General features: G+C 39.7%; 1 protein-coding gene across 12 annotated transcripts in view; it reads right to left on the bottom strand.

Annotated features, from left to right (window-relative positions):
* CHRDL1 (chordin like 1) overlaps positions 1-22,761 on the bottom strand; it is a 211,659-nt gene that overhangs the window by 124,775 nt on the left and 64,123 nt on the right. For all 12 annotated transcript variants that reach the window (XM_033113889.1, XM_033113827.1, XM_033113852.1 and 9 more), the window contains exons 3-4: positions 21,295-21,407; positions 13,908-14,001 (exon numbers count right to left, since the gene is read on the bottom strand). In XM_033113889.1, coding sequence (XP_032969780.1) covers positions 13,908-14,001; positions 21,295-21,407 — 207 coding nt within the window. The remainder of the gene's footprint in view (positions 1-13,907; positions 14,002-21,294; positions 21,408-22,761) is intronic.

Genomic DNA, 22,761 nt, shown 5'->3' with positions numbered 1-22,761 from the left:
ATCACCCCATAAAACTGTGTTTCTTTCAACAAACTTTGGGAAACATTGTCTTCATCCAGAATAGTGATTGTAATGGTGGAGATTTCTTAAATATAGAAAGCTAATGGAAAAGCTATTTGGTATCCCCCAAGGAAGTACCACCTTATTCACTTTTGTGTGTCGCCAGCTTTAATGTCCATTGAAAGAAATAGAATTCTCTGATGATTAGTGATGTTGAGCATTTTTCCATATGTCTATTTGCCATTTGTATGTCCTCTTTGGACAAATGTCTCTTCAGGTCGTCTGCCCATTTTTCAATTGGGTTGTTTGATTTTTTTTGTTGTTGAGTTTCCTGAATTCCTTGTATATTTTGGATATTAGCCCCTTATTAGAGGCACTGTTTGCAAAAATCTCCCATACACTTGGTTGCCTCTTTATTTTGTCGATGGTTTCTTTTGCTGTGCAGAAGCTTTTAAATTTCATATAGTCCCATTCATTTATTTTAGCTTTTACTTTCCTTGCCTCTGTAGTGAAATTCATAAAATGCTCTTTGAACCCAAAGTCCATAAGTTTAGTACCTATGTTTTCTTCTATGCAGTTCATTGTTTCAGGTCTTATGCTTAGCTTAAGTCTTTGATCCATTTTGAATTAATTTTGGTACATGGTGACAGATAGCAGTCCAGTTTCATTCTTTTGCACGTGGCTTTCCAATTCTCCCAGTACCATTTATTGAAGAGGCTGTCTTTCCTCCATTGTATGTTTTTAGCTTCTTTGTCAAAAATTATCTGTCCATATTTATGTGGTTTTATTTCTGGGTTCTCCATTCTATTCCATTGGTCTATGTGTCTGTTTTTCTGCCAATACCATGCTGTTTTGATTATTGTAGCCCTGTAGTAAAAGCTAAAGTCAGGGAGTGTGATACCTCCAGTATTGCTCTTTTTTCTTAAGATTGCTTTGGCTATTCGGGGTCTTTTGTGGTTCCAAACAAATCTGATGATTTTTGTTCTATTTCTTTAAGAAATGCCATTGGGATTTTGATGGGGATTGAATTAAATCTGTATATTGCTTTGGGTAATATGGCCACTTTAACTATGTTGATTCTTCCAATCCATGAGCACGGAATGTCTTTCCATTTCTATGTGTCTTCTTCAATTTCTTTCAAAAACGTCTTATAGTTTTCAGCATATAGGCCCTTCACATCCTTGGTTAAGTTTATTCCCAGGTATTTTATTTTATTTTTTTTTAAATTTATTGGGGTGACAATTGTTAGTAAAATTACATAGATTTCAGGTGTACAATTCTGCATTACATCATCTATAAATCCCATTGTGTGTTCACCACTCGGTGTCAGTTCTCCTTCTATCACCATATATTTGATCCCCCTTACCCTCATCTCCCAACCTCCACCCCCGTTACACTCTGGTAACCACTAAAGTATTGTTTGTGTCTATGAGTTCTTGTTTCTCATTTGTTTGTCTTGTTCTTTTGTTGTTTTTGTTTTATATGCCACATATCAGTGAAATCATATCGTTCTCTGCTTTTTCTGTCTGACTTATATCGCTTAGCATTATACTCTCAAGATCCATCCATGTTGTCACAAATGTTCCTATATCATCTTTTCTTACCGCCAAATAATATTCCATTGTGTATATATACCACAACTTCTTTATCCATTCATCTATCGAAGGACATTTTGGTTGTTTCCACGTCTTGGCCACCGTAAACAAAGCTGTAATGAACATTGGAGAACACGTGTCTTTATGTGTAGATGTTTTCAGAATTTTTGGGTAGATACCCAGGAGAGGGATTGTTGGGTCATATGATAATTCTACTCGTAATTTTTTGAGGAACCTCCACACTGCCTTCCATAACGGCTGCACCAGTCTGCATTCCCACCAACAGTGTATGAAGGTTCCTTTTTCTCCACAGCCTCTCCAACACTTGTTACTATTTGCTTTTTGATGATAGCCATTCTGACTGGGGTGAGGTGATATCTCATTGTGGTTTTTATTTGCATTTCTCTGATGATTAGTGATGTTGAGCATTTTTTCATATGTCTATTTGCCATTTGTATGTCCTCTTTGGAGAAATGTCCTTCAAGTCCTCTGCCTATTTTTCAATTGGGTTTTTTGTTTTTTTGTTGTTGAGTTTCATGAGTTCCTTGTATATTTTGGGTATTAGCCCCTATCGGAGGCACTGTTTGCAAAAATCTTCTCCCATTCAGTTGGTTGCCTCTTTATTTTGTCGATGGTTTCTTTTGCTGTGTAGAAGCTTTTAAGTTTCATATAGTCCCACTCGTTTATTTTAGCTTTTACTTCCATTGCCTTTGGAGTCAAATTCATAAAATGCTCTTTGAACCCAAGGTCCACAAGTATAGTACCTATGTTTTCTTCTATGCAGTTTATTGTGTCAAGGCTTATGCTTAAGTCTTTGATCCATTTTGAATTAATTTTGGTACATGGTGACAGATAGCAGTCCAGTTTCATCCTTTTGCATGAGGCTTTCCAATTCTCCCAGCACCATTTATTGAAGAGGCTGTCTTTCCTCCATTGTATGTTTTTAGCTTCCTTGTCAAAAATTATCTGTCCATATTTATGTGGTTTTATTTCTGGGTTTTCAATTCTATTCCATTGGTCTATGTGTCTGTTTTTCCGCCAATACCATGCTGTTTTGATTATTGTAGCCCTGTAGTACAACCTAAAGTCAGGGAGTGTGATACCTCCAGTATTGTTCTTTTTCTTAACATTGCTTTGGCTATTCCAGGTCTTTTGTGGTTCCAAACAAATATGGTGATTTTTTTGTTCTATTTCTTTAAAAAATGCCATTGGTATTTTGATGGGGATTGCATTAAATCTGTGTATTGCTTTGGGTAATATGGCCACTTTAACTATGTTGATTCTTCCAATCCATGAGCACGGAATATCTTTGCATTTCTTTGTGTCTTCTTCAATTTCTTTCAAAAATCTCTTATAGTTTTCAGCATATAAGTCCTTCACATCCTTGGTTAAGTTTGTTCCTAGGTATTTTACTCTTATTGCTGCAATTGCAAAAGGTATTGTTTTTTGTATTTCTTTTTCTGAGATTTCATTGTTAGTATAGAGGAATACAATGGACCTTTGTACGTTGATTTGGTAGCCAGCAACTTTACTGTATTCATTGATTGTTTCTAATAGCTTTTTGATGGAGTCTTTAGGGTTTTCTATATGTAGGATCATGTCATCCGCAAAGAGTGATAACTTTTCATTCCCAATGTGGATGCCTTTTATTTCTTTCTCTTGCCTGATTGCTCTGGCAAGGACTTCCAACACTATGTTGAAAAGCAGAGGTGATAGGGGACAGCCCTGTCTGGTCATGAACCTAGAACAAAGGGCTTCAGTTTTTCACCATTGATTATGAGATTAGCTGAGGGCTTGTCATAGATGGCCTTTATTATGTTAAGGTATTTTCCTTCTATACCTATTTTATTAAGTGTTTTAATCATAAATGATGTTCTATCTTGTCAAATGCTTTTTCTGCGTCAATTGATATACTGATGATTTTCGTCTTTTATTTTGTTTATGTGATGTATCACATTGATGGATTTGTGGATGTTGAACCATCCTTTTGCCCGGGGGATGAACCCCACTTGGTCGTGATGAATAATCTTTTTAATGCATTGTTGTATTCGATTTGCTAAAATTTTGTTTAGGATTTTTGCATCTGTATTCATCAGAGATATTGGTCTGTAGTTTTCTTTTTTTGTGTTGTCCTTGCTAGGTTTTGGTATCAGGGTAATGTTGGCCTCATAAAATGAGTTAGGGAGTACTATCTCATCTTCAATTTTTTGGAAGAGTCTGAGCAGGATTGGTATTAGATCCTCTTTGAAGGTTTGGTAGAATTCACTAGCGATGCCATCTGGTCCCGGGCTTTTGCTTTTGGGAAGGTTTTGGATGACTGATTCAATTTCATTACTAGTGATCTCTCTGTTTAGATTTTCCAGTTCTTCATGGTGCAGCCTTGGAAGGCTATATGTTTCTAAGAACTTGTCCATTTCTTCTAGGTTATTGAATTTGGTGGCATATAGTCCTTCATAGTATTCTTTGATGATCCTTTGTATTTCTGTGGTGTCCCTGATAACTTCCCCTTTTTCATTTCTGATTTGTTAATTAGTGTCTTCTCTCTTTTTATCTTAGTGAGTCTACCCAAAGGTTTGTCAATTTTGTTAATCTTTTCAAAGAACCACCTGTTTGTCACATTAATTTTTCTATTGTCTTTTTGTTCTCTATTTCATTTAGTTCTGCTCTGATTTTTGTTATTTCCTTTCTTGTGCTGACCTTGGGTTTCACTTGTTCTTCTTTTTCTAGTTCTTTAAGGTGTAACATGAGGTTATTTATTTGGGATTTTTCTTGTTTCTTGAGATAGGCCTGTAATGATTTGAATTTCCCTCTTAAAACTGCTTTCTCTGCATCCCCAAAATATTGTTAGGATGTATTTTCATTGTCATTTGTTTCTATGTATCGTTTGGTCTCTCCTCTAATTTTTTCTTTGACCCAGGCATTCTTTAAAAGTGTGGTGTTTAGGGCCGGCCCGGTGGCTCAGGCGGTTAGAGCTCCCTGCTCCTAACTCTGAAGGCTGCCGGTTCGATTCCCACATGGGCCAGTGGGCTCTCAACCACAAGGTTGCCAGTTCAATTCCTCGAGTCCCGCAAGGGATGGTGGGCAGCGCCCCCTGCAACTAAAATTGAACATGGCACCTTGAGCTGAGCTGCCACTGAGCTCCAGGATGACTCAGTTGGTTGGAGTGCGTCCTCTCAACCAAAAGGTTGCCATTTGGACTCCCGCGCAAGGGATGGTGGGCTGTGCCCCCTGCAACTAGCAATGGCAACTGGACCTGGAGCTGAGCTGCGCCCTCCACAACTACGATTGAAAGGACAACAACTTGACATTGAAAGGACAACAACTTGACTTGGAAAAAAGTCCTGGAAGTACACACCATTCCCCAATAAAGCCCTGTTCCCCTTCCCCAATAAAAAAATCTTTAAAAAAAAAAAAGTGTGCTGTTTAATCTCCATGTATTTGTGTTTCTTCCTGCTTTCTTTTTGCAGTTGATATCCAGTTACAAAGCCTTGTGATCAGAGAATATGGTTGGTATGATTTCAATCTTCTTAAATTAGCTGAGGCTGATTTTATGTCCCAATATATGGTCGATCCGTGAGAATGTTCCATGTACACTAGAAAAGAATGTATAGTCTGATGTTTTAGGATGAAGTACTCTATGTATGTCAATTATGTCCGTTTCATCTAATGTGTCATTTAGAGCTGCTTTTTTGTTATTTATTTTCTGTTTGGATGATCTATCCCTAGCTGTCAATGATGTATTTAGTTCCCCAGTATAATTGTGTTTTGGTCAATTTCTCCCTTTAGTTCTGTTAGTAGTTACTTGGTATACTTCGTGCTCTCTGTTTGGGGGATTAAAGATTGATCACTGTTATGCCTTCTTGTTGTATAGTCCCATTTACCATTATGAAATGTCCATCTTTGTCTCTTGTTATCTTTTTCACCCTGAAGTCTGTTTCATCTCATATCATTATAGCTACACCTGATTTTCTCTGGGTAACATTTGCTTGGAGTGTCAATTTCCACCCTTTCACTTTGAGTCTATGCTTCTCCTTGTAGCTGAGATGTGTCTCTCGGAGACACATCGGGTTTAGTTTTTTGATCCAATCTGCTACTCTGTGCCTTTTTTTTGGTGAGTTCAGTCCATTTACATTTAGGGTGATTATTGATATGTGAGGATTTCCTGTCATTGTATCTTTAGTTTTCTGGTAAGGCTGTGTGTCCATTGTTTCTTTGCCTTTTTGTTGTTGTCTTATTTCTGTGTGGTGGTATTCTATGATGTTTCCCTCTGTTTCTTCTTTTATTACAGTACATATTTCAGTTGTGGATTTTTTTTTGCGTGCTTACCCTTACGTTCATGTAGAAGAAAGTTTGATATTTAGAGTATTCCATTTTCTTCATCACACTTACTTTCTCCATTTCCATATTCCGGTTCAGGCCTTTACTCTCCCCCTTTTTATGTTTTGGTTGCCAAAAATTGTCCCAGTTGATGGTGGTCGAATAGCCTCCTTTGGTATTTTTTTGTATTGCAGTTCGTGTAATAGAAAATTCCCTCAGATTCTGTATGTCTGGAAAGGTCTTTATTCCTCCTTCCTATCTAAAGGATATCTTTGCTGGATACATTATTCTTGGCTCATAATTTCTCTCTTTCAATCGTTTGAATATTTGGTTCCCCTCCCTCCTGGCTTGTAGAGTTTCTGCTGAAAAATCTGATGATAATCTAATGGGCTTTCCTTTGTAGGTTACCGTCTTCTTTTCCCTGGCTGCCTTGAGGATTCTTCCTTTGTTGTTGATTTTAGACAGCTTCAATACAATGTGCCTTGGAGAAGGCCTGTTGGGATTGAGGTAATTAGGTGTTCTATTTGCTTCTTGGATTCGAGGATCCAATTCTATCCACAAGTTTTGGAAATTCTCATTGACTATTTGTTTGAATATACTCTCTGTTCCCTTGTCTCTTTCTTCTCCTTCTGATATGCCCATTATTCTTATATTGCTCTTTCTGATGGAGTCAGAAAGTTCCTGTAGAGTTCTTTCATTTCTTTTACGTCTCAACTCTCTTGCTTCTTCCATCTGTGTAATTTCCAGGTTTCTGTCTTCGATGTCACTGATTCTTTCCTCCATCTGGTCAACTCTACTACCTAAGCTGGTTATTTCATTCTTAATTTCTTCTACTGAGTTCTTAATCTCCAGAAATTCTATTTGGTTCTTTTTTAAAATTTCAATCTCTTTCATAAAATGCTCAGGTTGTTCTTTGATTGTGTTTCTGAGTTCATTAAACTGCCTTTCTGTGTTTTCTTGCAGCTCGTTTAGTTTTTTCAGAACTGCAATCTTAAATTCTCTGTTGTTTAAGTCACATATTTCCCTATTTTTAAGTTTGTTTTCTGGATACTTTTCAGATTCTTTCTGAGCTGTCTTTTTGCCTAGGTTATTCATGGCATTTACTGATTTATTATTTCTCTTCCTAGACATCTTCAGGAATGGCTTCTACAACAGGTTGATAGGAAGAAGTCTTTCTTTTGTTTTCCAGTACTTGTTGGTAGAATGTTTTATTTTCTCTCTGACTGCAGCCTTTGATTTCTCTCACACGGTAGTGCTATGTTTTCTCTGCACTATTCCAGCTTCTCACACAATAGGGGGACTCCCTTGTAGTTGGGCTTCTCCTCTGTTATATGTTTGCCTGCGTCACAGGGCACAGTGTCCTTCTTGTGGGTATTCGGAGAGCTTTTGAAGTTCCAATGCTCTTTATGCACCAGATTCAGAGCCCATATGTTTCAGTACTTCTGTTTACTCCTACAGGGATCCACCCAGTCAGGTATGGACAGTGGCGGGGTGAGTTGTGAGAAGTGGCCCAGAGTAATGGCGGTGACCACCACCACAGCGGTTCCTGCTTCCACAGCTCCGTCCCCTTTGCTGGAACTAGTTGGGCTGTGAATCTGTGTCTGCGGTCCACAGTTCTCAGAATAGCAAATATTCTGTTCTTGTGATCTGACACTGCTACTGTTGCAGTTATAGCACTCGCCAAGTGGGGGCGGGGCGAGCCCTGGGAGGTTAGGGAGGGGGTGGCTAATCTCTGTTCCTAAGGCTTCCGTTCTCTGCTTGGCAGTGAGGGCTTAAACCACCATTTTCAGCCATCTTCCCTCAGTCTTTTCTCCGAGGTCTCTGCTGTGAGCGTTGGGTTCAGTCGTGTTATGTGCTGCCCCCTCAGCCCTGTGGGCTATAAGTGGAGCCCTAGCAGTCCGAGTTCTTTCCTCTCCTGCAGCTGCAGTAGTTCCTGGATGCAGCGAGCTCGGAGCACTGAGCTAGGTCTGCGTCCTGCGCCCGCGTGGCTCTGTCTCCACACTTCTCCCTTCCCTCTTCCCCCACTCGCGCAATTTGCCCACCTTTAAGTGAATTCAGTAGTGGGCCTCTTCGTCTTGCCTGTCTGCTGTGCAGGGGGTCCTTTGTGGAGTTATTGTTGTTCGATTAGTTGTAAATTCCAGGGGAGCTTTACCCTGGCTCACCTCACGATGCCATTTTGATGATGTCTTATCAACACTTTTAAAAGAAATTGAAGAAGACACAAAGAAATGGAAAGACATTCCTTGTTCATGGATTGGAAGAATCAACATGGTTAAATTGGCTGTATTATCCAAAGCAATATACAGATTTAATGCAATCCCCATCAAAATCCCAAAGACAGTTTTTAAATAAATAGAACAGAGAATTATCCGATTTATAAGGAACCAGAAAGGACCCCAAATAGCCAAAGCAATCCTAAGAAAAAAGAACTATGCTTGAGGTGTCACACCACCTGACTTCAGCTTGTGCTACAGGGCAACAATAATCAAAACAGTATGATATTGGCAGAAAAACAGATCAATGAAATAGAATTGAAAACCCAGAAATAAACCCACATAAATATGAACAGATAATTTTTGACAAAGAAGCAAAAAACATACAGTGGAGAAAAGACAGCCTCTTTAATAAATGGTGCTGGGAGAATTGGAAAGCCACGTGGAAAAGAATGAAACTGGACTGCTATCTGTCACCCTGTACCAAAATTAATTCAAAATGGATCAGACTGAAACATAAGATCTGAAATAATAAACTGCACAGAAGAAAACATAGGTAGTAAACTTATGGACCTTGGGTTCAAAGAGCATTTTACGAATTTCACTCCAAAGGCAAGGGAAGTAAAAGCTAAAATAAATGAATGGGAGTATAACAAACTAAAAAGCTTCTGCACAGCAAAAGAAAGCATCGGCAAAATAAAGAGGCAACCAACCGAATGGGAGAAGATTTTTGCAAACAACCGCTCCATATTAAAACCATATCTAGAAGGAAACACTGTGGATTAGGTGTCCAGTAACAGAACAAATCTTATAAGATCTCTTTAATGACCTGGGAATGTTGGAATACCTCTAAGGGAACTCAAATTGATTAATTCTGAGTAGCAAATTCTTAATGGAATGGCGATTCAAAAAATGCTAAGAAAATATCATGATTTTGGCTCCTGGTCATTATACATGTTCTTTTGGTGATAGAATTATATAGCAGGGTGATAAAGTATGTATGCAAGTGAACACTTTGTTCAACGTTGCTCAATCAGTTGCTCACCATAATCAGAAATGTCTGGATGCTGACAACCACTTTGAGCACCTCTTGTAATCACAGAAGTCAAACATGACTTGTATTCATTTTTTTTATTGGTATATATTGAGCATTACGATTTTAATAGTTTTTTTTTCCTTTATTAAAATGTGTATACATTTTTTGGCACCCTCTGTATAAAGAACAAATGGATAGAAGTCATATTCTTTCTATCCTCCTCACACTTTTAGCACTCCACTCCCCAAAAAGAGAAGATATGGCATTTCATTCCTACAAATCTCTTATTATTGGCGACTACAGAGAGTTCTGATTACAGACTGGGATTGATTTAATGACCTTTCTGACTTCTGTGCAGTCTTGACCTTTCCCATTAAGTATCTTCTATCCTTAATGCAGTACCAGCCTCTCTGGGCATGTGACCAAGTAGAGCTCTGTGGCATGTGACCAAGACTTGACTTCTGCCATGGAGTCTTGGGGAAGTGTTGATGAAAAAATTTTCATTTCTTCTTCATGGGACTCAGTATAGATTTCTCTCTTGTAATTCTGGAAAAGCAGTCTGCATACTGTGATTTCTATAGTTCAGCAGGAGCTACAAGAGACAACCTCAAATGCAGGTGGGAACCTTGGAAAATGCAGGAGTGGAGAGATTAGAAAGGAAGAGCCATGGGAAACACAGAAACAAATGGAGGGTGGTGGTTCCTCTGTCCCCTACAATGGGAGATGAGCTCTAGGCATGCCTAGTAGGATTAACCAACAGAGTCCATCACTACCCAGGTGAATGTTCCCTGAAGTTTAGACTGCTATAGGATAATATGTAAAACAAAAGCAATGGATGTATAGTTTCCTTGTTTGTTTTCTCTTTTTGATAATAGAACTTGTTCATCATCTTAGCTTTAAATATTATGTTTTTAAGTGAGGACATTTTCATCATAGTGCCTTGCATTGGATTAAGACAGAAAACTAGAGCCCTTTCCTTTGACCAAACCTTCCTGTGGCCCTGAAGGCATGAGTTTCCTCATGTCAAGTAATCACAGGGGTGGAAGGAATACAGAGGATTCATCACATCCATTGCCCTGTCTCAAAGCAGAACTGTGCCAACTCTATCTCAGATGGGGGTGTACCTTTTGATTTCCAGAAATATGCAGCAAAGAGACTAAAATAATCCTTAGTCATTTATTTTAGGATTTAACAACCACTGTCCTAAAGTTCTTTCTTTTATCAAACTCCATTCTTCTCTTCTATGGTTTAAACCCATTTATTCTTGTTTTATCATCCATAGAAAGAAAGTATATCTGGTTTGCATTCCATTTCAATATGGCAGACAGAGCACATGAGAAATTCTGTGCTCTTTTCCAAACAGAGTAAGAGATGAAATGTAAAATTAAAAATAAATAAATAAACTTTAAAACTGCATAACCATACTCAGAAGCAAAAGAAGACTCTTGTGTAATAAAACATAGATGGAAAATACAGCAATAAGTGGGGTCCAGAGCCGTATGGTCCACTGGCAGCTGGGACTGGATACAGACAGTTGGGGCCAGATAGCTGAGCAAGAACTATGGCCTACATTTCACTTCCTGGGTAAAGCTAAGGACTAGGGCCATACTCCTAACATGTAACCAGGGGCTGATGTAGCTCTGCCCCCCACAGATGTTTTCCTCAAATGGACTGAATGACCAAGGTAGGCAGCTTCTGCTGAGATCCCAGTCCAAGATCATTATCAGGGATTAGCACTGCACAAGAAAACAGAGGTAGAGAGAGACCATCTTGGCACGAGGAAGCCCAACTGGAGCCACTAATATATGACTTGGTTTAGAACTCAGTGAACTACAAGGCCTGAAACAACTATCCCACCAGGAAAAAAGGCAAGAGAAAACCCCCCATGGATGATGAGCTTTTAAACAAAAATTTTAGGAAACAAAGGGAAAATTGGATGTAAGAAAAGCTATCAAGAAACCCAACAAAAGTAAGAATTCACATCTGAAAAAAATGTAGATATTTGAACAATCTGAAATGGACTTTAAATCTTTAAATGCCTAAAGAAATAAAGAAGAGAGTGAGATCCCATGAAACAATGACAGGGGTTTATAAAACAGCACCATGTAGATATTAAAAAAAAAAAACTTGAGGAAAATATAGTTATTGAAAATAAAACAACAAACAAAGCCTAACAGATGGACTAAATAGTTGGTATTAAAAAGCTGAAGAAATAATTCATGAATTGGAGGACAGAATTGAAGTAATGTGTCATGACAGGAAATATACCAAGATGTAAATAATAAAGAAGACATTAAGAAATACAGAGGATAAATCAGATGAGCAGCAAAAATGTACACCAAAGATAAGTTTTTAAATGAGAAAAAAAGACAGAATGAAAAGAGATAAGTTTCACAAAATTAAGGACTAAAAACTAAAGATAAATTTGAGTCCTTTGGCTGAAAAAAATCTTGTGCTGAGCAGGCTACATAAAAATAAATCAAACATACATACCTCATTGTGTGCATCAAAGAAAAAGAAAACCTCAAAAGCTAGAACGAGGGAAAAACAGGTTACCTACAAAAAAATTACAAGGAAGCAGCAGACTTCTTATCCACAAAAAAAGGAAGTGAACAAACCCTTTATTAATATCTTCAAAGTGCTGAGGGAAAATGAACATTCACCTATAATTTTATACCCAGCCAAATTACCATTCAAGACTGAGGGCAAAGGAAAAACATTTTTATATATAAGGATTAGGGAACTTTAGTGCCACTACCCACAGAAAAAGTTATTAAAGGTTATAGTTAACAAGAAGAAAAATGAACTCACAAAGGAGTGACCTGCAAGAACAAGAAGGAAAAGAAAATGAACAGTTGGTTTCTACACTCCATACAATGGGCTTTTTAAGTCTTCAAGACAATGTGTAATTTCTTTCAATTTTCTCTTTTCTAGGATTTATGACCTCAATTTTCTTAACACTTTTTTTTCTTCTCAATACTTGCTTCCTTTTATGTAGCTAGGGTAAATGACAGCCACACTCCATTCAATGCTCTTCCACCCTGTGTGGTGTCTGCATCATGCCTCAACCTACTTTCCAGGGAAGAACAATCTTTATATAAGAGTTTAGATAAATTCCTATGACTTTAGACCACTTTTGGAGTCTTCTGGTGGTGGTGATGGGATTCTATAAGGCTATTTGACAAGCAACCATGCATATTAAAAAAAAAAAAAAGCTCTCCAGATTAGCTTCTTTTTCAGAACCTTTGCTCCCATCTACCAGAACCCCTCCCACACCACACCTCTGTAATCTAGTTAAACTAGAAGAAGCAAATAAACACATATGAAGCTAGTAAGCCTCATTCATTTAGGGATTGATTCCAAAAAAACAACCTTTAGGTGGATCATATGTCGCTCTGATCTTGAAGCACATGCTATCATCATGCATACTCAGAATGATAAACCTGTGACATGGCATGATCTTTTGCCACCTGGTAAAGAATCCCTTGTGTTCATCAGAGTATATTTACTGACACAGGAAAAAATATTTTATATAGGTGGTGACAAAAAGGGTTGGGAATTTATTTTCCATTAAACATCATTTCCATTCCTATAACAGTTCAGTTAACTGAGTTTTCACTGAACCTCATTCTTATTCCCATTCCTACCATTTCTGCCCTACCATTTTTTGATTTCTCTCTTATAAGTCCTGGAGGCTCTTTACTACTTAAAAACGTGCCATCTATGTATGCCCTAGACTAGTGTTTCTTCATGTTTTTAGGGTCATGCACAGCCCCTTTAGGAATACCAATAAAGCTACAGATCCTCTCTAAAGGAATTTAAACACATATATACTTGCACCAAAAACCAAAAACAATTTTAAAGGGTTCTTGGATCCCATAAAGCCCAACCATGGACCCCAACTCCAGAACCTCCATCTTAGAGGGAAAGGAGGTTCTGGGCAAGGAGACATCCCTACCAAAGGACTAAAAGGTTTCTAGTAACCAGATCCCAAGACTGTCACTTAGCTTTTGTTAGGATTGATGTCGGGCTCACAGGCATTCTCTGAATCATTCCACACTTGCACACCTCTGGTGTGGGAGCCAGGGCCCAGTCAGATGTGAACAAAGTATCATTGAGAGAGCCCTTGCCTCAGACAAACACCCTAGTCGCAAACCATGAAAGTAGACGTCTTACCAGCCTTGTGAAAAAGTCTCTGCCTGCCTCCCCCTTTTATTTGCTCTTAACAATGTGTACATAATAATTGCAGTCTGGAGGAGGTGACTATTCAGCAGGCAGGCGGCTTTATACTGTTATAAACCTCACTGGTTTAGCTCCTTTGATTTATGTACAGACCCTCATCATTTAGAAGCTATGCTTGGATGCAATTCCAGCACTAATTGTGCAGGACACGTGTTGCCATGCTACAACTCCCCTGGTTGTACACCGCCAATGACAGGAAGAGGCTGTTTACAGCAGAAAATCTCTGGACCACAATTCCCTTCCCCCACTTGACATCTACCTTCAAATGATTAAAAGGCCAATGAAAATATGTTATTGGGTACCCAATAACTTATTAGAGCCTAGAATATGCCCTGCTTGGGCTATAAACAGTATTTAGGGGCCAGTGTAGGCTGCCTAAAAGTGTTCTATTGTTATTTCTGTCTGGAAGTTTCCCTTCTGGGGAATTAGGGAAATGGAATGGGTTGGGTGGAAGAGGGAGGAAGGAGAACCACAGCTGGGAAACAAAGAGGTGAACCAGTTTACCTGGGCAGCGAGGGCAGCACAAATGAGGAATATGCACAGGAGAGAGGCAATGAAGGCTTGGACATCTGACTCTGCTGCAAAGTACATTCCCATTCTGAAAGAAAGGAGGCAACAAGGAAAAACTATATGTCTTTCAAAGGTCACTGGGATCATGCCAGTTTGGGAAACAGTCATGTAGGAACTCACCCAAACAGTGAATAATGCATTCCTGAGAGGCTGAATGAAATCAGCATTTTCTTTCCTTTTCTCATCACTAGCACCTCTGCTGGGTTGGCTGATAGCTTATTGGCATAGTTTTCTAATGCTGGAATCACTACTACTCCAGTTTTCAAAGCCTTACACTAATTGTGTGAGTCTTCTTCTGGCTTAGCTCTGTGGTGTTTCTACCATTACCCAGTTCTAACTGAATATCTTTTCCAAAAACATAGTTTGATTTCATAATCACCTGCCAGTGCCATGGAAGGGAAGGGATAATGAGAAATGGATGCCCTGAGCTGCTACCCACACCTTGGCAATGAGACATCCCTAGCACATGGATTTTTTTATTCCATTTAACCCTGCTTTGGCCCAGTAGGCTGAGTACTTCCTCTCTTCATTTCCCTTTTCAGTAAAAATTTTTTGAGAACAAACTAGAATTTGGAATTGAGCTTATTAGCTAGTATGCCTGGGTGGGACAACAGAGCCCCTCCCTGATTTACAATTACAAGATCCCTAGCTCTGACAGCTCTCAACCATTGTTAGAATAAAGGAAGACTTTGGGAATTGATTTTGCATTAACATTTTCTATCCATAATTCATGTGAAGTGAGGGTGACTTGCATCTGTCAGGCTGTTGTGGGGGAAGAAGGCAATGAAGAGCATAGAGAAAGAAAAGACACCAAGCACTTAAGCTGTTGGTACTGGGATCATATTAACATTTTCACTGCCCTGCAGACAGCAAAGGTTCATACTGCAAAGATTAGCTGTCCGTTTCTAATGTGTTGGGTCAAGAATATTACACAATCATGCCATACCCAACAGTTAATCACTCCCCAGATGCTCTATTTAATAGCTCCCCTGGCCATTTAAGAGGCAGGCTTCATTTATCCAAATCTGAATCACCTTACCACAAACCATCTTCTCTTTCTAATGTATTTTTCAGAAGAAATTTTTGGAGTATCGCATTTGGAAATACCATAGAGCTTCCTTATGTGTCACACTCCTCAAAGCCAGGTAGTATCATCTTGAAGTGAGATCAAAGCACATTAGAAACCACTCCTCCTGGCTGAGGTCTAAACAGATTCCTCTTTAATGCTTTATACTGAATTCTGTTCTAAGGTTAATCGATTAATAAAAATAATGATAATCATAATGATAGTGATGATGATGATGATAACAGCAATTAACATTTCTCTAATGTTTACTGTGACCAAGCACTGTTTTAAGTGACTGAAATGGCTTAATGAGTTTAATCCCTGCCAAAACCCTACAAAACAGGTCATATCATTACCCATTTTATTTTTTCTATTTTTTAAAAGACTTTTAATAAAATATAACTAACATTTCCTATGCTGTACATTACATCCCCAACCAAGACTTATTTTTTTGTTTTTTTTTTTACCTGGAACTTTGAACTTCTTATTCCCCTTTATCTTCCCCTCCCCTTTTAAAAAAAACTTTTCAATTACAGTTGACATTCAATATTATTTTATATTAACTTCAGGTGTACAGCATATGGTTAGATATTTATATAACTTACGAAGTGATCTATCTCCCTGACTAGTACCCACCTGGCACTATACGTAGTTATTACCATATCACTGATTATATTCTCTACACATTATATCCGTATGTCTATTTTACAATGACCAGTTTGTATTTCTTAATCCCTTCAACTTTTTCACTCTACCCCCCAACCCACTCCCAACTATCATCCCAATAAATCTAGTACCCACCTGACACCATACATAGTTGTTACAATATTGACTATATTCCTTACGCTATACCATATATCCTCATGAATACTGTGTAACAACCAATTTGTATTTCTTATTCCCTTCCCCTTTTTACCCACCTTCAATCCCCTTCCAATCTGGCAGATATCAAAATATTCTCTATATCTATGAGTTTGTTTCCGTTAAATTTGTTTGTTTTGTTCTTTAGATTACACTTATGAGTCAAATCATATGATATTTGGCTATCGCTGTCTGACTTACTCAGCACAATACCTTCTAGGTCCATCCATGTTGTTGCAGACGACAAGATTTTGTGCTTTTTTATGGCTAAGTAACATGCCATTGTATACATGTTGTGGGGACAGAGCCCCAGAGAGCAGTTTCCAGGCTCTCGGCCTCACATAGAAAGGTGCTGGCTCAGGTAGCAAATGGCCATCAACTGTGATTGGATGGCCATCAACTGTGGCTAGTTGGCCATCAGCTGTAACCAGTGAGCCATTGGCCACTAATATAACTGCCGTGGCTACGCTAGCAAAAAATGGGGGCTAGCAAGAAGATGGTGGCTGAGCTAGCAAGCGGCGGAGTGTGGAGGAGTGTGGATTGCGGATTCTGTGGCTACTGCTTCCTGTGTCTCCAACGCAGCCACCAGTGAGATTATAGTGGTATGACTCCCTTATCTATGGCTCCGTGGGTGTTCCTTTTTGGCCTCACCATATCCTGTGTTCTTATGCAGGAAGCGGGACCAGAGATCCCGCATGCCACCCTGCGTGACACATGTACCACCTCTTTTTTATCCATTCATTCATTCATTCACTCAGGGACACCCAGGTTGCCTTCAAATCTTGGCTATTTTTACAATGAACAATATATATTGTTGCAGTGAACATACGAGGTAGGACAATTATGTTCAAGAACTCATCCTAGAAAAAACGCTACATACCTCATTGCTGAATATCACTACAGTCACCTTCAAAGTACTCCCCTTGGGAAGCTATGCACCGATGCCAGTGCCTAATCCACTCTTCAAAGCAATTTTGGAACTCTTTTTCTAGAATGGCCATCAGAGCTGTCATTGTATTACACTTGATGTCCTGAATGTCTTCAAAATGTCTTCCTTTCAATATTTCCTCAATCTTTGGGTAAAGAAAGAAGTCATTGGGGGCCAGATCAGGTGAGTAGAAAGGGTGTTCCAATACAATTATTTGTTTACTGGCTAAAACCCCTCAAAGACAGTGCCATGTGAATTAGTGCATTGTTGTGATGCAAGAGCCATGAATTATTGAAAAGTTCAGGTTATCTAACTTTTTCATGCAGCCTTTTCAGCACTTCCAAATAGTAAACTTGGTTAACTGTTTGTCCAGTTGGTACAAATTTATAATGAATAATCCCTCTGATATCAAAAAAGGTTAGCAACATCGTTGCAACAAGTTCATGAACTTAATTGTCAGATCTCATATGTATGAGCACATAACCTTGAAGCAGTGTTTTGGGTTTCTTCAGATAAATATCCAGAAGAGGGATTACTAGGTCCTTCTTTGTCCCTTGTTATAGTCTTTGTTTTAAAGTCTGTTTTGTCTGATTGTTACTCCAATTTTTTGTTTATTTGTTTGTTTCCATTTTCATGAAATACCTTTTTCCATCCCTTTGCTTTCAGTCTGTGTGTGTCTTTCGATCTGAAGTGAGTATCATGTAGGCAGTATATGTAAGCATCTTGTTTTATTATACATTCAGCAGCCCTATCTTTTGATTGGATCATTTAATCTATTTACATTTAAAGTAATTGTTAATAGGTATGTAGTTACTGACATTTTATTATTTATATTTTTTTATTTATTTTCTGTCTTAAAGAAGTCCCTCTAAGATTCCTTGTAATACTGGTTTGGTCGTGATGAGCTCATTTAGATTTTTCTTTTCTGGGAAGTTCTTTATCCATCTTTCGAGTCTAAATGATAGCTCTGCTGGGTAGAGTAATCTTGGTTGTAGGTCCTTGCTTTTCATCTCCTCGAATATTTACTGCCAATCCCTTCTGGTCTGCAAAATTTCTGTTGAGAAATCAGCTGATAGTCTTATGGGAGCTCCGTTGTAAGTAATTAACTGCTTTTCTCTTGCTACTTTTCATATTCTCTCTAAGTCTTTAACCTTTGGCATTTTAATTATGATGTGTCTTGGTGTGGGCCTCTTTGGGTTCATCCTATTTGAGGCTCGCCTTGCTTTCTGAGCTTGTATATTTATCTCCTTCACCAGGTTATGGAAGTGTTCAGTCATTATTTCTTCAAATAGGTTTTCAATTCCTTGCTCTCTTCCTTTTCCTTCTGGTACCCCTATAATGTGAATGTTCGTATGCCTGTTGTTGTCCCACCGGCTCCTTAAACTCTCATTTTTTTGGATTCATTTTTCTTTTTGCTGTTCAGATTGGGTGTTATCTGCTACCTTACCTTCTAAATTGCTAATTCAATCCTCTGCTTCATCTAATCTACTATTGATTCCCTGTAATGTATCCTTCATTTCCATTATAATACTCTGTATTTCTGACTGGTTCTTTTTTATATTTTCTATCTCCATTTTGGTTTACTATCTCTTTGTCGAAGTACTTCCTGAGATCATCGAGCATACTTACAACCAGAGTTTAGAATTCTGCATCTTGTAGATTGCTTGTCTCCATTTTGTTTAGTTCTTTTTTCTGGAGCTTTGTTCTGTTCTTTTATTTGGGACATGTTTCGGTGTCTCCCCACTTTGGCTGCCTCCCTGTGTTTGTTTCTATGTATTAGGTAGGGCTTCTATGTCTCCTGGTCTTAGCAGGATGGCCTTATGTAGTAGCTGTGCTGTGGCGCTCAGTGGCACAGTCTTTTTGGTTACCTGAGCTGTGCACTCCGAGTGTGTCCCTTGTATGGATTATGTGTGCCCTCCCATTGTAGTTCAGCCTTTGATGCTGTTTGCACACCAATGGGTGGTACTGCCCTTCAGGCCGATTGGTTGTGAGAATGGGCCATGACTACAGTGGAGGAGTTGTGGTGCAGGGGCTGACCATACAGAGCAGGATCTGCCTAACTGGGGTCTGGTGCCTGCCCAATCTGTTCCTTTGGTGTGTTGTCCTTGGAGGTGGCTGGATGATGCTCCATCTCATTTCAAAGATGGCCACTGGGTGCACCAGCCCCAGTGCCACCTGGAAGGGGACTTGCTGTTCAAGTTCAGCTGCAGCCTATGCCCCACCTGGGACCACCTGGCAGGAGCCACAAAGCAATCCACAGACGGCTGCCACCTTAACCTGTTTGGAGGTGCCTTGAGAGGCCAAGATGTGAACCAAGGCTGGCTGCTGATACTGCTGGGCTTAGGGCTGCTGAGCCAGATGTATGGGGCACATTCAAGTCAGATGTTGCTTGTCTCGGTTCCTTGAACCTTTGAGAAACTCTAGGAAAGTCTGCAGCATGATCCAAAGCATTTGGTTTGTATGAAAAAGCCACTGGAATTGGCTTGGGTATACCCAAATGTTGGGTTGGGTAGGGTCTCTGAATCAACAAGGCATGGTGAAAGTTGGTGTCAGCCAGCTTGATGGAGACTCAGATATGGTGGCTGCCTATGTCTACATGCCCGGAAGGGGGAGAACTGAACAAAGAAACAATGGCTACCACCAGGTCCTCTGCCTGGGTGAAAGCTGCCCCTCCAGCCCTCGTCCTAAAGCTGTATAACTAAGTTCCCCCCACCCTTATGTTCCTGTTGCCTCTCCAGCTGCTGCCCCAGTGCTGGAAGTCAGAGCCAGTGATTCCATTGTTAAGTCCATGCACGGTCCCATTAAGAGGAGCACCTGGGACTCCAGCCACCCTTCATCTCACTCAGCCACAATCTCCTCTGATTTTCACAACCACAAATTAAGTGGATTTCTATCCTTGGCACTGGAACCCTGAACTGGGGAGTCTGGTGTGTCACTAAGATCCTTTGTTCCTTTGGGGGAAGAGGACCAAGATATCCCTCCCAATTTTTAATGGTCACACATGGGTGTGGGATAAGCCGGTTCCTCATCTCTGCGCCTCCTACCAGTCCTAAGGTGGATTCTTCTGTATGTCCTTAGTTGTAGGTTTAGCAAGAATTTCAGGCAATTCTCAATGATGGTTGTTTTATAGTTTAGTTGAAATTTGATGTGGTCATGAGACAAGGTAAGCACAACATTTACCTACTGCATCATCTTCACCAGCTATTTGCATTATCTCATTTTAAAGAAGAAGCTGAAGCAATCTCATAGAGGTTAGGTAAGTTATCCAATATATCATGGCTCATAGATGGCAAAACCAGGGTTGGATTCTTGGTCTGTCTTGATTCTAGAGACCTGCAGCCTCTTAACACCATCTGATCATGCCTAAAGGTTAGGTTTCCACATGCTCAAAATCCTGAAAGCCCAATTTTCTGTTCAAATGACAAAAGAATCAGGTTTGCAAGTGATTGCTCCTGTTCCACGTGGGCAGTAGCAAGGAGCTGCAGTTCTTCCATGAGGTCTCGAGTGAAGGCTGGTCTTGAAAATTCATTTCTATATGTTCAGAATTGTTAATTCTTAATTCTCAAGGTGTCATACAAGGCCTCCCTTCCCAATTGCTTTAGTGCAGTGGTTCTCTACCCGGGGTCATTTTGTTCCCCAAGTAACTTTGGCCATGAGTAGAGACATTTTTGGTTGTCATAACTATGGTGAGTGCTAATGGCATCTACTGCATAGAGGCCAGGAACACTGCCAGACATCCTATGATGCACAGGACAGCCCCCACCACAAGGAATTACCTGTCCCTAAATGTTAATAGTGCTGAGTTTGAGAAACCCTAGCCTAGAATATAATGGTGGAGGTTTGTTCAGAAACATGGACCATAGCTGTAGCCCTGGGTCAAGGCCATGGAAAGAAAATAGGACTACCTACATTTTCTATTGCAAAGATGGCATTCAAGCTGTCCAAACACCTCTGTGAGTAACTGGACAGGAGCCAAGGCTAATGCAAGGAACTCAAATCATCACCATGTACAGGCCAAGGTTTCCCAACCTCAATCCAAATTACAGTTATTGTCTGAGACAACATAAAATGCACTATCCCAATGATCCAGTGTATAACCTCTTCTAATCTCTCATTTAAAAGTCAGCCCTAAAAATGGTTTCCAAAAAATAATTTTGTCTTACAATCCAGGCATTATATTGAGCTTTCACACCACTCCCACTGTCAATGTATTCTGCCTTTTCCTACCATGTCCTATATCATTTGGCTAAGAGATTAACTATAAGTATCTGTCCAAATCAAAGATCCCACGAAAATCAAGCCAAAAGACAATAGAGAAAGACAGAAGATATGTATTTTTCCTTGCAATCTGCTTCTTAACTTCTTTTAGGCTTTTAACACCCATATTTACTGGCCATCTGGGCACTGAAAGCATCTCTGCATGCTAAGGAGCAAACTGGGAAATCACATGCCATAAAGGATTATACCTCTAAGCAGATGCAGTTCACGCAGTAAACCAATCCATAAGGTTCTAGGTAAGGATGCCATCTCTCACCAACTCTGTACTTTTTGTCTTGAAACATGCAGTATGTCTCTGAATCTGTGAAGAAGGAGATGGAGAATATGCCTGTTAGAAAACATGGACCAAGTCACAGAATCCAAAGGCAATCACAGGTTCCATCTGTTTTAGTGTATATCAAAGGAAGAGGCATAGGGAATATTTACAGAACCCCTACTATGGGCTCAGAGTTTTACATACTTTGCTTATTTGATCCTATAATGACCCAGTAAGGTAGGCACTACTATTTTTTTAAAGATTTTTTTTATTGGGGAAGGGGAACAGGACTTTATTGGGGAATAGTGTGTACTTCCGGGACTTTTCCAAGTCAACTTGTTGTCCTTTCAATCTTAGTTGTGGAGGGTGCAGCTCAACTCCAAGTCCAGTTGCTGTTGTTAGTTTCAGGGGGTGCAGCCCACCATCCCTTGCAGGAGTCGAACCGGCAACCTTGTGATTGAGAGCCTGTGCTCCAACCAACTGAGCCATCTGGTCACCAGGGAGCTGAGCGGCAGCTCATTGACTTTATTCTAGTTGCAGAGGGCGCAGCTCGCTGGCCCATGTGGGAATTGAACTGGCAGCCCCGCTGCCCAGAGCTCGCACTCTAACCAACTGAGCCACCCATCCGCCCCGGTAGGCACTACTATTGTCTCATGTTATAGATTATGGAAATCAAGGGTCATATAACCAGTAAGTAACTTACATGAGACTCAAACCCAGGTTTGCCTGACAGCAAAGCCAAAATCTTGACTACTACTCTGTTAAAATGGTAAGATAAGGGAGCATGTCATGTGTCCTTTTGGAAAAGGTTGTGCTTCCTTGCTTTGGAAATGCAAGCTAATATCTGAAATGCTAACCTATCAGAACATTCTCTGGTACACATTTCCCTGATGACTAAAATAGAAAGAATCAGTAAAAGACAGATAAACAAGAAATTGGCAGAAGATGTTTCCAACAAATAAAGCATTAGTCTCGGGAATATTTTTTAATCATTGAAATCAATAAGTAAAAGACTAACAAATCCAATAGAAAAATGGTTTAAGGATATGAACAGCAATTTAGAGAAGAACAAATGGGAACAAGCCAATAAACAAGAAAAGATGTTCAACCACACTTGTAATCAGAGATTCAAATTAAAATTACACTGAGGCACAGGTAATCAAAATGGTGGCGTGAGGTGAGCCTCTGTAAAGCTCCCCTGGAATTTACAACTAATCGAACAACAACTCCACAAAGGACTCCCTGCAAAGCAGACAGGCAAGAAGAAGAGGCCAACTACTGAATTCACTGAAAGGTGGGCGAATCACGCGAGTGGGGGAGGCGAGAAGGGAGAAGTGCGGAGACGGAGCTGTGCGGGCACAGGACGCACACCTAGCTCAGTGCTCCGAGCTTGCTGCAT

The sequence above is a fragment of the Rhinolophus ferrumequinum genome, chromosome X, assembly GCF_004115265.2.
Source record: "Rhinolophus ferrumequinum isolate MPI-CBG mRhiFer1 chromosome X, mRhiFer1_v1.p, whole genome shotgun sequence".
Taxonomy (NCBI): domain Eukaryota; kingdom Metazoa; phylum Chordata; class Mammalia; order Chiroptera; family Rhinolophidae; genus Rhinolophus; species Rhinolophus ferrumequinum.
The sequence above is the reverse complement of the archived record's forward strand: the minus strand, read 5'-3'. Positions and strand labels throughout refer to the sequence as shown.